A 16,991-nucleotide genomic window follows, 5' to 3' on the forward strand; every position below is an offset into this window, starting at 1 on the left:
ATTGTTTGTTGTCTTTGGACCATCAGTTAAAATAGTAATCTTGTATGAAAAGAAACTTTAAGGTAAAATATGACCCATACAAGATACTAAGTTTACACATAATTTATGTGGTTCTTTAGATGTTATTGTAGATGTCAAATGATTGATTATATAGCTAGATATATTGAAGGTATCTTTAATGCATGCATGGTTAAACTATAATAAATACATGCTAATGACTCTTATTGTATGGTAGTTTATGAACTGTCTATACATTAGATCAAATAATTGATTTCATTGAAAAAGTACCTTAAAATACATGAAATGGTAAGGACCCTTAGTATATTATAAAAGCCCATTGTAACATATGCTCTTGAAGGCCATTACATAAACCACAAATAAAAGTTTAAGGCAACTTGGTCTAATTTTCACCCAAAATTGATCAACGTCATTTCTTGGCTAATAAGTGACCAAAAACTTTTTAAAAAGAGGAAGGGTGGCTTTTTAGAAGTTTCGTTTGTGAATCCAAGGTGGTCATCTTAAGAAGAGATGTCATAAAGATGATGAAGAGTGGGGACCAAGGAATAGATGCCATAAAGAGTTGAAGATGCATTGTAGTTTTAATAAATATTCAAGAACTCACCCTCTCATGTTCACTTAGAGAATGGCCTATACGCATCCCCTTGTGCTTGACAAAAGTTGACGATGGCTTCTTATTTATTTACCATTGAAAAAAACTATTGATTTTTAATAGAAGGAGTCCTATTGAGCTTAAAAAATAGTTATACTCTCGTTGTTCAAAGTACATATCTTAGTACTTGTAAAACTATGCCTTTTTAAAGAGTACATGTATTAGTGTTTCATGTGAGTTTTGGATAGGTTGTATTTAATTGGTTCGGTATATAGAAATTTGGCATTGATATAGAAAGCTTTATTGCACGTGGGAGAGGTACCTTAGCACTTGGTTAGCTTTCCCCCATATAGGGGGAGAGACCAAAGTTTAACTTGCCATATAGTGGCATATAGAGACCAAAGTCTAACTTGCCATATAGTGGCATATGTAAGAAGAATTGGCCCAAGGACCCTAAGAGCCTATGCACATGCACCAACTCAAGTGAGTTTAGACTCAAGGAATTTACACACTATGGCCGTTGCCCACACAATAAGTGAATCCACACCATGGGCAGGCTAGTGTGTAAATGCCCTCATTAGCAAAAATTGAGTTATGCATAGGTAAGTAGAGTCGTATGGTTCATGTGGTTGATTTATAGGAGGGTCATTGGTCATCTTTCAAGCTCTCTGCAACCGCATTAACGCCACATTAAGATCTCTACAACCATGTTAAGGCCACAAAGAAATTCAATATGTTTTGATTGGCTATTGATTTCATTTAATGGTTCATTATACCCATTTGATTGGCTAAAGAAGTAGCTATGATTGGTTCTCCTAGGCACCACCTGGAATTTCAGGATGCAAGCTCTCACACGACTTTTACTCTAGAACATCATTTAGACTTTATAATATTAAACAAATGGGAATACAATTTGGTGCATCTCATTGTAGAGGAATTCAAGGTGCAAGCTCTCACACCACCTTTGCTCTAAACTCATTTATACTCTACAATATTTAATCACATGCACTGCAATCTGGCCTCGCTCTAAGATCCATGTGTACACTAGCAATAAAATATTTCCTAATAATTATTACTATGAAAAGGAAATGGAGTCATCGGAGAGGTATTTTTATTAGAAATATGTCAGGCAATTGATTATGACTTGGGGATGCACAATCTACCATGATAAATGCTTTTTGAGAATTGCAAGAGGGTTGGATAATGGATTTTGGTGACACAAAATGTGGGGTACCATACATCTTTGTAGGTTCTTTCTCTTGCTACCAAACATTTTAGACTTTTGCATTGACCTGAAGTGTGGAGTACAATGAGACAACTACATCTTTATAGGCTCTTCCCCTTGCTATAAAGTGTGGAGTACATCTTTGCACACTATTCCCCTTGCTATAAAGTATGGAATACATCTTTGTAGACTATTCCCCTTGCTATCAAGCTCTTTAAACCTTTGCAAAAAAGTCCAAGAGTGAGATATGGACACTATGAGTCATGACTCATCTCTTATGCCTCTCGGTTTGAACTAGTGAATGAAGACTCTTATAAATTATGGTAATTTAGAGAGCATTCTTGTAACAGGCTTGCGGAAGGATTTAAATCATTGTTGTTTCCCTCCTCTCATCTCCATGGGTATAAGGCCCTAAGTTTCAGGCATTTTTTGCCCCCAAGTAATGCATTGATATGTAGGGCACTCCACAAGCTAATGCATGTGGTGTTGGGCAATTGAAATGGCCCTTGCTTGAGAGTAGGGGTGATGTTAGTGATGAGGGAAGGCACTTTGCCCCTTATGTTCCTAGTCACATGCCAAAAAATATGGGCCATTATAGTTTGGTTCAAGCTAAAATGGCCCTTGTAATGTGCATTGTGTGAATGTGCTTTGAATTGGCCAAGTTTTCAAGCTAAATGGTGTGTCGCATTAGCAACAACTAGTTATATGAGACATACTTCATCAATGGGGTGTTGAGAATTGGTGCTAGAGAGAGGAAGGGAGCTAGGAGGGCCCAAGATGTGGATAGAGCATGGTATATTGACTAGTGAAGTTACAGATACTGGGAAACCTTTTTTTTTGTTTAGGGTTTTGTTTTGTTTTGTTTTTTTCGTGCACTGAGGCACTCAAACTCGCCGACACCACACTTATAAAGGGCCAAGCATAGTGCTAAGCAAAGCAAAGTTGGAACAGTCCCATGGGGAATCGAATCAAGCACCTAGCCCCATGGGGAATCGAATCAAGCACTTGGAGAGTGTGTTCCTCTCCTTAAAGGGGCGAAGGCCCTTGCCTTTTGAGCTAAGGGTGGAGGCAACTTGGGGGTAAACGTGGGGGATATGGAGTTAAGGGGGTGCATTAGAAAAAAAGGCAAATTTAAGGTATTCATCCAAAGATTGGCAATATTGTTTTTTTTTTTTGGTTTAAAGGAGTTTTTTATGAAGGGGGAGGTGACATCGTGAGGAAGATGACAAAAAGGCAAATAGTATTTGAAGATTTGAAGGGACAAGCAAAGGTAGCGAGAAGCAAGATAAGAAGGAATGAGAAACTTAGGTAACATAATAGTAGTGTCAGTAGTGCCATTTTCCCTGTGAGGTGATGGAGAATGGTACTAAGAACTCCACCATGGATCTGAGAAATGTGGTCTTGTTGTTGGTGGTGTTGCTAGGCTTGGGAGTTGACGCTCAAAATCCGTCGCCTTTCTCTGCGTCTTCTCCCCTTCGAGCCCTCGTCCCCCTCAAAGTTGGCTTCACCGAATTCGTCTCCTGGTCTGGTTCTCCCTCCAATGCCTCCTTCGATGGCTTCTCCGTCCAAGTCTTCGAGGCTGCTGTCCAGCGCCTCCCCTTCTCCCTCCCTTACGTCTTCGTCCCCTTCGGTAATGGCTCCGTCACCCCCAAGTACGACGATATGGTGCAGATGGTGCAACAAGGGGTACTCTCTCTCTCTCTCTCTCTCTCTCTCTCTCTGGCTCTGTATCGTTGTTTTGAGGGTGGGCTTTTGAATGACCAGAGGTGGGCGTGTGCTTCGCTTGGTTGTTTTCGTGCCCTTTGAAACACCAGAGGAGACACGGAGCAAGCGAGCGACCGAGCGAGCGAGCGAGAGAGAGAGAGAGAGAGAGAGAGAGAGAGAGAGAAGCGCTTATAGTACTACACTTTCAGATTGCTTTGCCTCCTCCTCAAAAACTTCTTCCCTTCCCACCCCCTCACACACAACACAAGTGCTCAGCTCTTGTGTGTTTTGTGTGCGTGTTTAGAGCTTTCACAAAAAAAGAGTGTGGGTTTAGAGAAGTAGAGGATGTTGGAGAAGCCTTTAAAGCCGCAGCACCTAACCATAATTCATGAAGAAGCATGAGAGGGAGCTTGAATCGAGAGAGAGAGAAGGCGAGGGGAGGCAGAAGGAGAAGCGCACAGAGAGAGAGAGAAAGAGAGAGGTGCGGTTCGAGCAGTTTACGATCGCTGAGCTGCTATGCATCGTCCCATTCCTTCAGCTATGCACCTCATCTCAGTTTGCTGTCGCTCATTTTGCAGAAGGCCGACGCCATTGTGGCTGATCTCACCATCACCAGCGACCGTCTGCGCAAACTCGATTTCACGCAGCCGTACGTCCAGTCTGCCTTGGTCATGATCACCCCCTTCACGTATGGCAGTGCCGGAGCGCTCTGGGATTTTCTCAGACCTTTCTCTAAGCAATTGTGGATCACTATCATCGGGGCATTCTTTGCCACTGGGTTCGTAGTTTTCATCCTCGAACACAAGAACCCAGATTTTCACCATCGCCAGAAGCAATCCGTCCCCCCGATTCCCGACCCTTCTGCAGTCCACGATGCGGAGCGTGACTGTGAATCCGCGGCTCCAAAGGAATCCGATCGTCGGAAGCACAAAGCGTGGATAATGCGACTTGTCAATGTTTACTGGTTCGTTTTCTTGCATGTGCCTCCGTCTCCTCCTTTGCTTCCATGGATTCTTGTGCTCTTTCCTGTGGTGCTAAGCTCGATCCACGCCCCTTCCTCGGAGTTTTCTAATCGGCGGTTCTTTTCATGCAGGTTTACTTCTCTTTCCGTCTTCTTCTCTCAGCGTAACTTCGCAAACCCGGAAACAGTTACTTCGTCGCTTCTTTTGCAGTCTATAGCGATCTAATTTTCACCTAAAATGGAACCGCCATGTGCTAAACCGAAGGTGACTGTCGTGCAGAAGAGTCTGTCAAGACGCATACCGGGCGTTTCGTGACTCTTGTTTGGCTGCTGGTAGTGCTCATCTTCACGTCAAGCTACACAGCAAGCCTGGCTTCCACCCTTTCAGCTGAACAACCTTATCCCACAATCCAAGATTTCAACGCTTTGATGAAGAGCAATGTTGCGATCGGATACCAAGCAGGCTCATTTGTACAAACCTATTTGACAATGCTTGGCATCTCTCAAAGGCGACTTAAGCCGCTTGCGTCAGAAGCGGATTATGCAAATGCTCTCACGTTAGGTAGCGGAGCTGGGGGGGTCGGAGCAATTGTGGATGAGCTTCCCTATATTGAAACATTTCTTGCTTCGGAGTGTGATTATACATTGGTGGGCAATCAAATAGCCTATTTCGGAGGCTTTGGCTTTGTAAGTGTGAATCGACTGACTCTTGATTTGCACCAACGTGGTAGTGAAAAGCATGTGCCGTGGTCTCTGGAACGCACACTGTCAATCCTCCAACACAGCTACTAACGCCTGGTGGCTCTCAATTTGATCATGCAGGCATTTGCGAAGAATTCCACGCTGACGGACGAGATCTCGATGGGGATTCTGGCGCTGGCGCAAGACGGTGGGTTGCAGAGGATCAAAGACAGCTGGGTAGGGGGAAGTCAATGCAGCCCCAATACACAGGCAACGCATCTGAGGCTGAGGAGCTTCGGGGGACTATTCTTGGTGCTGACAGTGGTGTATGGAGTCTGTGTGGTGTGGAGGGTAGTGACAGAGAGGATGAAAGCCATGTGAGAGTGGAAATAGCAGAGGTGATAACTTGGTGAGGTCTGTAGGAGAAGCAAGGTCGTGACTGAGGCGGTCGGAGCATCAATCGACTCGTCGCTTTTGTTTATGGGATAATTTTGTTTATGGGATAATCCAAACCACCACCACCGCATAAATTATATCCATTTTATTCACTTTTTATATACATAGCTCCAAGACATATCTCGTTGGCTTTCACCTTGTAGTCTCTTTCCCTTATCCAGCCCTTATCTCGCACATTGTAAGGTCTCACCTTCTTCTTTCCATCTGCCGTATCCTATTATTTTTGCACAAAAGCTACTATTATTTTTGGACAAAAGTTACTCTGGAATTGGAGTACATAGTAGGTCACGTGAGTCTCGTGCTCATATTGGATAGAAGTTACTCCTCCTTGTGGGGAAGTGGAGTACATGGTGTGTCGCTTCTCTCAAGTGCTAAGACTTTTGCTCTCATGCAATTAGGTCTTTTTTTGTGAAATTGTAGCTATGGATCTCAATCTTCTCATTGAGAAATTTGTTTACTTTTTGTCTAGCTTTTTTCTTGCTCTAATTATATTACTCTTAGAGCACCTTGTAGGGCAAAGCCACCATTTTTTTTTCTCCTTATATGTATTTGTAAATAAAGATAGGACAAACTGTGATGATGAAGCCATAAGTCATGGATAAGTCATTTAATTTTCCTTTAGAAGTGTGGGTTAAGGCAAAAACCATGGGTCTTTACACAAGGAAGCCTCCTCGCCCAACAAGCTAAATTAAAAAGGCTAGTGAAACCTTAATTGACAAGTCTATTGCAACCTAATTGCATGGAAAGTTTTAACTAAGTATTGATTAATCCAAAGCACATACATGAATTTTTATGTTTTGATACAAAGAAATGCCACGTGCTCCAAGGATATGTTGCACTAATGGATTATTTTCGACCACATAGTCAAGCTAGGAAAGATATTAGACACTTTCTTTGGTAAAGGTGAGTGTTATAAATCTAGAAAAAGCTAAATTGTGACCTTAAATGAAGGAGAATTGTAACAAAGCATGGCTTGCAATGAGCTTACAAATCATTTAAAATGTAAGGACTGTGTCACCATGGATGTGAGCTATAATTGCACATTTTTCTTAGCTCATGGTTGTAAGTCATTCTTTTTGTATACCTTCTTTGCTTACTTGTTTGTGTACCTTCTTTACCTGTGAGTGTAATGAGTCCATCTGAAAGTTTATGTTGATTTTGGAAGGATACTGAATTATGGCAGATATATTTCATGCAAACTTTAGGGAGTGGTAACCAGTGATGCAATCTTTGATAGGTAAGCTCACTGCTATTTATGAGAATGTAGGTCTCACTAACACGGGCTTTATTTAAGTGACTTGCAAGAATATCTTTTAGCCATGGAGGATGGCATGTCAAAGTCGTGCAACTTTATCTTAAATGGTGAATGGCTAGGGAAGCATGAAGAGAAGTGCATGTACAGTGCCAATTTCATCCCTCTTACAACATTAAACAAAGTTTGAGTAGTGCAAGCATTTAAATTCCAAGTTGTGTATTTTGGCATTTGCTTAGCTTTGCTTCATGAATTGTGAAGGACATAGAAAATAGTGGTGCAATTTGTTCAAATGGTTTTATTATGCGGTTTCACGTCTAAAGTTTTTAAATAATATGTGGCATTTGTCTTAGCATTTATGTTTTGTAGGATTTGGGTATAGGAAGGGGCAAAAGAGGCACTTTCACTCACTTTCACTTTGGTTTTTATGGTCTTTTAATGTGATGTGTTTTGTGGGTCTTCTAACATAATGGTTGTTTGAATTGTTATAGGAGAAACTGGAGGCTGGTGCAGTATCTCAATGTTCATAGCACATTTGGTTGAGATCACTCATTGGTGCACTACATCAGTAAAGCACGAGGACACATTGTGCCTCAAATATTCATGGCATGGAAACAACTATGTGCTTGGCTGCAAAAGAGGAAAGCCTTCATACTGTTTCTACTAGGTTTAAATTTAGGAACTTACTTAGGTATATCAAAGGCCTCTCTCTTTTATATATTAGAGTTAATAAAGAAGAGAGACAAGCTATGAAGCCTCTTTGTATTTGAATTGAGCAATTATAATACAAACATGTATTTTTTATCACGTTCTTGTCCTTGCACAATATAAATTTTCTCATTCAGGTATGGTGGAATTTTGAATGTGTCGTTGATGCAATATAACGTAACATAGATTTGAATTCTAGAGTGTTAATACACCATCCTCAAGTTTGTTATACATAGAGGTGAACCTTTCGACCCTATACCTACCTTTTTTCCTTGGTGTCCAAAGTAGTTGCAAAATTGTGACTTGTCACTAGTTGTTAAGGGTCCTCTGACTTGAATTTGAAGATTTGGGGAAAAAAAGGGTCATGTTTTTCTAGTAAAGTCTCATAGAACTACTCGTGAGCTCTCGATTTCAAACTAAAAAGATCGACAATCGGAGTTATGGTGCAAAAATTATATTTTATTTTACTATTCTCTTCATATTGCATGCAATTAAGTTTTATCAATGTTACATATATTATTTTGAATTCAATTTAGGGCAATATTATGAATATTCGAAGTCAATGAAATACTCTTCGCCAACTTTGGCCATTCCGACTACCATTTCTAGCAACAATAGAAGGAATTTGGCCCTGACATAGAAGACAAATTTAATCAATCCAAAAACACCAAAGCCCTCCATGGCACGAATTTAGCCATTTGAAAACCATACAATGGGACAAATTGGTGCCATGGAGGATTTGGGCATTTTTAGACACTACATGCCATCTTCATCAACTTTGCCTTCTGCATTGAGGTCAAATTCCTTTAGATTTGCTAGAAAGGGTCATTGGAATGGCCAAAGTTGTCAAATCCTCTCATCTACCCCTTTAAAGTCTATATTGCTTCATAGGAAATTCATGAAATGTATCAATATTTTACAAGATGTAGGAGAAGCTCAAAAATTAAATATTAAATTACATTTGCATAACCAACCTACAAGGTGCCTCCAAGGGCAAGATAAACATAGAAAATGATATTTTCACAAGGTGATGTAGTGGAAGGCAAAAGTTGAATTCCACTTCAAAGTATACATTTCCTCGTGAAAATTGTAAAACGCACCAAATTTTTACAAGATCATGTAGGGGAAGGTCAAAATATTAAATCAAAATTTACATTGACATGACCAACCTACAAGCTGCCTCCAAAGGCAAGATAAATAGAGAAAATGTCATTTTGACAAGATGATGTATTGGACGATCAAGATGTTTTACATTAAATAAAAAATTACATTAGACAACGTACAAGATGCCCTTAAAGGGCAAGAAAAAATATAAAAGATTTATTGCCTAAGGGGTCTGAGTAGAGCTTCTTTACAAGGTAGACAAGTTGGCATCTTGACTAGCTGCCATTTGCTACATCACTTTGCAAATATTTTCTAGAGAAAATAAAACTATATTAATTTTTGAAAGGCACCATATGAAAGAGCTTCCATGAGGTGCTGAGAATGGTAAGTACAATGTAAAAAGAAGCCCGTTGTTAGCTGGAGGAAGACTAGCCTGTTTCCAGAGCTCCCAGCTCATTGGTCTAGGGAGACTCTGAAATGGGGGCTAAGAACCAGGGTGGTGGTCTAGACATCTAGTGAATACTCCTTGTAGAAGGGTGTAAAAGCATCTTGCAAGACAAGCCTTACAGAAATGCTCTCACATTTTGGTGGTTGCTCTTGCTTTCGCAAAGTGAATATGATGTCCTGCCAAATGGCAACTAGGGTAGCCGCCGGAGAGACTAGCTAGCCTCCCATCACCTGAGTTTACATTGGGCGACCCAAATGTTCCAACAGTGATGCGAGACACTGTCTCTCAAACACTATCCCTTGGTAAAGATGACGAGCATGATCAAGAAGGCAGCCAAGTGTCATAGATCTCTATTCAAGATTGATTGAGAAGGCATGTCCCTCCTCAAGCTACCATCCCCCATGTGTAGTCCCTCTGCATCCATTGTGTGCAGGCCAAGATCCTAAGGGATGCCAGCCAAATCCTCTGAGCGACTATGCAACCCCAAAGGCAATGAAGGATGTCTAGAGGTTGCCACTCCTCCCTAGCTCAATCCACTATCACCCAAAAGGTGAACATGTTGTCCAGGATATTGGGTTCCTGAACAAAGCCTATCTATGTGTTGATGTGATGATATCGGGTAAGTAGGGTCTCAAACGTAGGCTCAAGACTTTAGCCAAGATCTTGTAACTCGTGATAAGAAACATGACCAGCCTCCACTAATGAATGTCCCGATCTATTACCTTCCTTTAGGATCAAGCAAATCCAACCTCTATTCATAGGATGAAAAAGGGAACTTAAGTCAAAGATCTCCTGACAAGCCAACCTAAGTGGGGTGAAGATATGCTCCCAAAAACACGAAAAGAAACTCAGGGCCAGACCATCCTCCCCAAGGCACTTCTAAGGTGGGAGGGCCTTTAAGGTCTCCTCTAGCTCATCATCTACGAATGGAGCCTCTAGACATCTGCTCAAGCTTTGTGTGGCTACTAAAGGAACCTGCTCCCTACTGCATGGGCTAAGAGAGTCGTAGGAAATTTGTCTTCTGACTAAAACAACTATCTTGATAGAATCCGTATTCAGCCTAAGGATCTCCTGAGGGTTTGTGTGTGTCTATCCCTTGTCTATCCTACAAGTCCTGAAGTCAGTGGAGTTGGGTCCCTTCCGACCATGGCCCTGTGGTCTAAAAAACCTACTTGGTCATCCTATCCCCCTATTGCACCCATCTGGCTCAGGAAGAGATATACAAGAACTTGACCCGATGGACCTCCATCTCTTGTAGCTCTAACTGCATGCATTCAAAACCGTCCTTGAGCTTATAGTCACAAAATTACTGATGTAGAAATCCAACTTCCATGTATTCATATGCAAGCTTGCTTATTTATTAAAATGACCAATGTAGAAATCCAACTTCCATGTGTTCATCATATGAAAGCTTTCTTATCTACTATTAAAATGACCAAATTAATATCGTTCTTTGATGACCTCTTATAAAGAGTTTTTAGAATTTATCCCAAGTGAGCAGTTTAGTTTTAAGATCTTGCCACGAAGCTAGGATCTTCCCTTTCGATACCCTTACATGGTCCTCATTCATCATTGATTGCTAAACATGTATAAGTTAAAATGAGTTATCAAAATGTTTCAACCAAGTTTTCATATCCTTGCATGATCCTCATTCATCATTAACAATGAACCTTCCAAGTTAAAGTGACTTTTTGTCCAGTAGTGACTCACGTATTGTGGAGAATGTATTCGAAGCCTCTACTCCCAAAAATCTTCTTGTTGGGAGCTTCATATGTGCAAGCTTCACACTTGTGTCACCCAAGCATCTACTGGATTGTGTTCAAATGATTCCATCAATGAGAAGGGTGAGAGGGGAAAGAGGAGAAGGGAATGACTCTGAGAGGAGGGAGAGGATTATGGGAGGGAATAGTGGCAATTACAAGGCAATTAGCAAAGGAAACAAGTAGACTCAAGTGCAAGAGAATGTAGTGAAAGAGGGAGCTTCTATTTCCAATGTTGTAAGTACACAATGAAGACCAAAGTCAAACTTTTGGCCTTAAATACACTCCACCTTTTGAAGAGAGGTCTAACCCTTGTACTCTCGTGTACCTCTCTCATTTTCATGTTACAAATACTTGGGCTCATATAGCTCGAAGGTAAGTAGCATATCCTAATCCTCACACCCTCTCATGCATCTCCGCTTCCTATTACAACATATGAATTGTTGGCCATTGTTCACAATCCATCTATGGATTGTGTCTGATGCACGATGCATGACTTTAGGGCATTGCTCATTATTTGGTACCGATGGTCCTATGGGAGATGTAGCAAAATGGGTGGAGCGGCTTCCAAAACTGTTTTTTGAATATGATGACCATGAAGATTGTGGACACATATGTATAGGTGCATGACTTGAAAGAATAAGCGCCCCTCATTCAAGTTGAAAATTATTTCCACCTGAATATGTTGATGATTTTCTTTCATCAGAGGGTCTAGTGTAGGTATATCCCAGAGCAAAATGATCAACCTTAAAAAATGCATGGTGGTGATGACAACTATGGAATTAGGGACTGAGGTGAAGGTAGTATTAAACTCTTCCATTTGAGCTGCCAAGACCAATTATGACCCAACTTTCACAAAATCAAACCTGGGGAAGTTGTAAGCAATGTTCAGGCATGTACATGGAATTAATGCATCATTCTAGGCCCGTGCAATAGTAAGTCCTCCAAATTGCCACATGTTAAAGGGACCCTCCATTCTAGTTGGAGGCCTACATTTGTATCTATGTTGGGAACTTGGTAATAATCAGGCCAAGTGTAGTTGCCCCTTATTTGTATTTTATTCTATTACCACCACTTTCAAAAGCTTCATTGAACCAACTCTGTGAGTGCCTATACTTCCATGATATCTTTGCAAATTAGGCAAAAGATTTGACTTTTTCCTTTTCACCTATTGATGTAGGCAACATCCTCGACTGTTTGGAAAGACGTGATTGCCTCATATAGTTTAAATTATTTTCTTTATTACTTCAAGGACATTGTTATATAACAACTATTATGCCAGTAGGAGGATATTATTTGCTACCAGCCCAAAAAATGCGATTGAAAATGAATTTGGCAGCATCACTCTAGCCATATCTTGCATCCACTCTAAGATTTAGCATAGGATGTTAGAGTTGCAAGGGTGGTCTTTTGAGGCAATTGGCTTGATTAGTTCAAGCAGAGGAGTATCACTAGTGGAGACTAAGGAGTCCTACAACACTCTTGCCGATGCTCTAAAATTGTATACAATGGGGTGATAGAACAGTATGAGGATGTTTGTATCATCATCTAGTATGATATCTTCATGGAAATTGGCCATGGTGTGATAAGGGGATGGGCTGTAGTGGTGATGCGGTAAAAGAGGTCTTCTAGGTTGTGTAAAGTGAGTGCATTGTCAAAAATGATATTGTGTAGGAGGATGACGATGGAGACTGTTTGGAAGAAGTAGTTGAAGGTGTCTTCAACTGTGCATGAGGTGAAGCAGAGTGTGGATGCACGGGATGATGCTATGAATGTAATTACCCGCCATTTAAAAGAGGCCACCAAGGGCCCTAATATTTTAATTCAATCAAGTTGACCTCTTCAAAAGAAAGCATAAGTGCCTCTACCTCCACCAAGCAATGAGCAGCCAAGCTCATCCACATCAACTCCCAAGCCTCAAATAAAAGAAGCTCCATACCCTAATGCAGAAGTGGAGAAGGCTCGATTTCATACACTTCAACAATGGGTGCAAAAGGAACAAGCTCAATTTGAAGCTGAGAAGTAAGCACAAGATCCATCCCTGACTTGGCCCCATCGAGTATTGACACTGTACATTGACACTGTACTTGAGCCTCTATTCCAACAACAAAATCCACAACATAATGTACCACCACACCAACTTGAAGGTGCTACACTCTCTAGCATTCTAAGTTGCCCTATGTCAATTTCCATTGGAATCTTCTTACAGAATTGTCCCAATTCCTGGGAGAGCTTCAAAGGATGGATTGAACTAGCAAATCCCCTCCACCTATGGAAGAAAGAGAAGATATCCCTACGCAGATGGGTGAGAGAGATGACATACACAACATCACTGTGCCTTTGATCCATAAAGCATAAAGTCCAAGCCATAGTGGATGGTGGAGCAAGAGTGAATGTCCTATCCAAGGAGCTCTATGATGAATGGGGTCTCCCACCAATGCAAAAGGCTTCAACATACACCTTGCAGATGATTCACGTGCAAAGCCCTTGGGAATAGTGAATGGAGTGTCAACAAAAGTCACAGGAGGCCGCTTTTCTCTTCAATTCACAATCTTGGATCTCCCTAAGAAATCCTATCAAATCTTGCTTAGACGTCTCTGGCTGCGCGTGAAGCATCAGTCCTCCATGATTCAATTAAAACAAGATGAATGCTCATAAATCATTCATAAGGCTTACCTGAGATGTGCAGCATGGAAAAGAGGGCAGAAAGCTCTCTGTGTGTGTGTGTGTGTGTGAGAGAGAGAGAGAGAGAGAGAGAGAGAGAGAGAGGATTATGTGGAAGTTAGAGTTGCATTGGGATATGTCCAAATCTGGACTCAAGTGGTGGAAAAATAATTTTTGGAAATCAAAATTTGTAATTTCAATTCTGAAACCAGTTTCTTCACTAAGGCTGCATACCAAAAAGAGGTGGATCCCAAAGTTGCAATCAAGTCGAGTCCACTACTGCTAAGTCCTAAGGAAAGGATGCAAGAATAGTTGTATCCAACAAACCCATGTGTTGGATGGATTGAATCTCTTAAAGCCCAAATTCTTATCATTCTATTTGCACTCATAACGGTACATTCTCTTTGCAACTTTGTAAGCATGTAGATTGTTACAATCCTTGGCATTTGTTAGCACAAAATTTGCATCCATTGTATTATTGAAATTTGTAGGATAGGGCTAGTACATTATCACAAGGTATATCCGTGCTACTTTCAAGAAGTGTTTGAAAATCCAAAATTGTGGCACTGCAGTAAGAGTCAATGTGGGGACAGGAGCAATAAAACCAATTGTGCCTAGAGAGTTGGATGAAACCTCTTCAAGGATGATCTCAAGCAAATCAGCCCCCTGCAATAGCATGCCATAGGGGGCGATACACAAACAATGTCAATAATTGGATCCAAGCATTGGCGAGACCATTGACAATTGCCATTCTCTAGATCCCATCTTCCTACAAATTGATGCTAAGGTCATGCAAGTAAATCCTCCACTCACACATGAAGAACCAAGTGATCTATAGGTGCCATTCTTTATGGTTGACCTTGACTGGAATGGTGAACCTGAACAAGTTATCCATGATAATAAGGACTCAAGTTTTCGTTGGGACCTTGAAACAGAGGCTGAAAATGCTCAATTTGAAGATCATGTCTTTGACAATGATTTAGCCATTCTGCATGCCCTCATGGCAGTCGAGCTTCCCAAAGTTGAAACTCCAAAGTTGAATAATAGTAGAAGATCTCGCACGAGTTGTATCTTACCAAGCCAACTCCCCCAAAATGTAAGCCACCTTCTCTTGAATGGTGCCCTGATGGACTTGAAGGAGTATGCACAACAAATGAACCCTTACTTGGGAATAATTTGCTAGTGGAAAAGTTACCCCATAGTTCCCAATGTAAGAAGTGTCAAACGTTTAAGCCACATGTGCAGATGAAGCTTGATAATGACACTTCAAAAAAATAAAGTCAAGACCCTGAAAAATTGGATAATGATACTGTGCCACCCAGTATCCATAGCCCATGTCAGGCTAGTTCAACACCATCAAAGGCTAATCTTCAAGAAGTGCTAGAGTACTTCAAGAACTACACAAGTGGTAGCATCTCCATAGCAATTCCAAGGCCACTAAAAAAATTTGAAGTTCAAGAAACCGATAGCATTAGAGAGACTCCAATCTATGAGAGACCAGCCAAAAGTCATACAATAAACCTCACCCTTGAAGGGGAGGAAGAAAAATTGGTATTCATTGGGAAACAGCTTACACAAAAAGATAAAACAAAGCTCAAAGCACTCCTAATGGAATACCAAGACTACCTAGCATGGTCATACAAGGAATTGAAAGGTATTTCACTAGAAGTGGTAGTACACATGATCCTATTAGGGAAGGTGCCCACCCTAAGGTATGTGGACCTTATCAAACAAATCCAAAATATGGCACCATGGTTTATGACAAATTGGAAAGCTCTTAGATGCCGAATTCATCTATGAGATAGAGCACATTGATTGGGTTTTAGCCATCATCATCATGCCTAAATGCAACAAGAAGCTACGAATATGTGTTAACTTAAAGAATGTGAATGCCGCCACAATCAGGGATCACTATCCCCTACCCTTAACAGAAACAATGTTGGAAAAGGTCGTAGGATCTGAGATATATAGCTTCTTAGATGGCTTCAGTGGCTATAACCAAGTGCAAATTGCTCCGACCGACCAATCTAAAACATCATTTGCTACAAAATGGGGTATATTTGCCTATAGGTTCATGCCATTTAGCCTTTGTAATGCCTTGGCCACATTCCAGAGAGTCATGTTCATAGCTTTCAAGTCATTTCTAAATAATTTTCTACAGCTGTTCTTGGATGATTTGCCCATCCACTTAAACAAATGTCTTGAAGCACTTCTAATCAAATGCAAGGAGTATGGCATCTCCCTAAATCCAACAAAATGCTAGTTCATGGTCACCCACAGAGTTGTTTTAGGACACATCGTTTCTCAACATGGGATTGCAACTGGCATGGACAAAATCAAAATCATCATGGAATTACCTCCTCCTACAAATTCCAAAGGTGTACAGGTCTTTATGGGACATGCCGGCTATTATAGAAGATATATCTTGCGGTATGCCATGGTAGCCAGGCCACTTTACAAATTATTGGAATTCTTATGGACAAAAGAGTGCGACCAAGCCTTTGAGCTTTTAAAGTGGTGCCTAATCACAGCACCCATCCTTATTTCTCCCAATTGGGATATTGATTTTCAAGTTCATACTAATGGATCCAAGTATGCAATTGGGAGTGTGCTTTGCCAACCTGGTGAGAACATAAGAAAGACTACCCATTCTACTTTGCTAGTCAACAACTCAATGATGGAGAGATCAACTATGCGACCACAGAAAGAGAAGCCCTAGCAATGGTGTAATAGTTGGGGACTGCCTCCATAATCTGACCAATCAAATTGTCTTCAACCTCAACATCGGTTCCATGTAGTTTTAGGACCTCTGCCTCTACCTCTGCATCTGAAATCTCCATGGCCACCACATTCGCACATACGAGGACATGGGACATGCACGCCACTCATTTTTGGAAGTTTCGCTTGTACCTGACTCGGCTCACTCCATGCCAACTAGACCACTACACAGTCCTCCAAACTGTCCTCTCCACACACCTCCTCTAGCATGGTTGATCCAAGGGCGGCTCAACCAACAAGAAGGGGGGTATGTTAACATCCACAGAGTATAGTCGTCGATAAGAATGTAGGGTAACCAGTTGATTAGAGGTGATTAGGCTTCATGATTTACTTCAATGGTTGCAACCATGGAAGGAGTACAGTACAAGCTTAGGGAGTTTGAGCCCCAAATATCCCAACGGTCATAGGTTTAGGCTGGAAATTGCCACAAAATGTGGTTATTCTCCTCACGAGGGTCAAGCCACAAGTAGCCCAAGATCAACCTCGCCACTCCAGGTTTTGAGCCTCGTACAAGGGGTTTGAGCCCCAAATAGTTTCAGCCTCGGAGGCTCAAGGCTAGCACAAGCGCTATTTAGTGCTCTTAACACAAGTGCTATTTCCGACACACAAGAGTGGAACATAAGGGGAGAGATGGAAAGGA

The 16,991-nt window shown here is 41.2% G+C and overlaps 1 protein-coding gene across 2 annotated transcripts; it reads left to right on the top strand.

The window, feature by feature from the left end:
- Positions 1-3,119: 3,119 nt before the first annotated feature.
- On the top strand, positions 3,120-6,103 carry LOC147899917 (glutamate receptor 3.3-like). 2 transcript variants are annotated; one of them, XM_087376953.1, is made up of 5 exons: positions 3,120-3,521; positions 4,121-4,503; positions 4,633-4,664; positions 4,781-5,187; positions 5,323-6,103. In XM_087376953.1, the coding sequence occupies exons 1-5, from the start codon at positions 3,189-3,191 to the stop codon at positions 5,560-5,562; spliced, it is 1,395 nt and encodes a 464-aa protein (XP_087233079.1). In that variant the 5' UTR covers positions 3,120-3,188; the 3' UTR covers positions 5,563-6,103. The 2 variants fall into 2 exon arrangements, with proteins under 2 accessions (XP_087233079.1, XP_087233078.1); XM_087376952.1 differs by having other exon boundaries at positions 3,122-3,521; positions 4,118-4,503; positions 5,323-6,100.
- The last annotated feature ends 10,888 nt before the right edge of the window (positions 6,104-16,991 follow it).

The sequence above is a fragment of the Dipteris shenzhenensis genome, chromosome 7, assembly GCF_047967505.1.
Source record: "Dipteris shenzhenensis isolate YYH24624 ecotype China chromosome 7, Dip_SZ_1.0, whole genome shotgun sequence".
Taxonomy (NCBI): Eukaryota; Viridiplantae; Streptophyta; class Polypodiopsida; order Gleicheniales; family Dipteridaceae; genus Dipteris; species Dipteris shenzhenensis.

Coding starts and splice junctions, on each gene's coding strand:
- LOC147899917 (XM_087376952.1), top strand. CDS start 3,189: ATGGAGAATGGTACTAAGAACTCCACCATGGATCTGAGAAATGTGGTC. Junction 3,522..4,117: donor TGCAGATGGTGCAACAAGGG/GTACTCTCTCTC, acceptor CTCATTTTGCAG/AAGGCCGACGCCATTGTGGC. Junction 5,188..5,322: donor ATTTCGGAGGCTTTGGCTTT/GTAAGTGTGAAT, acceptor TTGATCATGCAG/GCATTTGCGAAGAATTCCAC.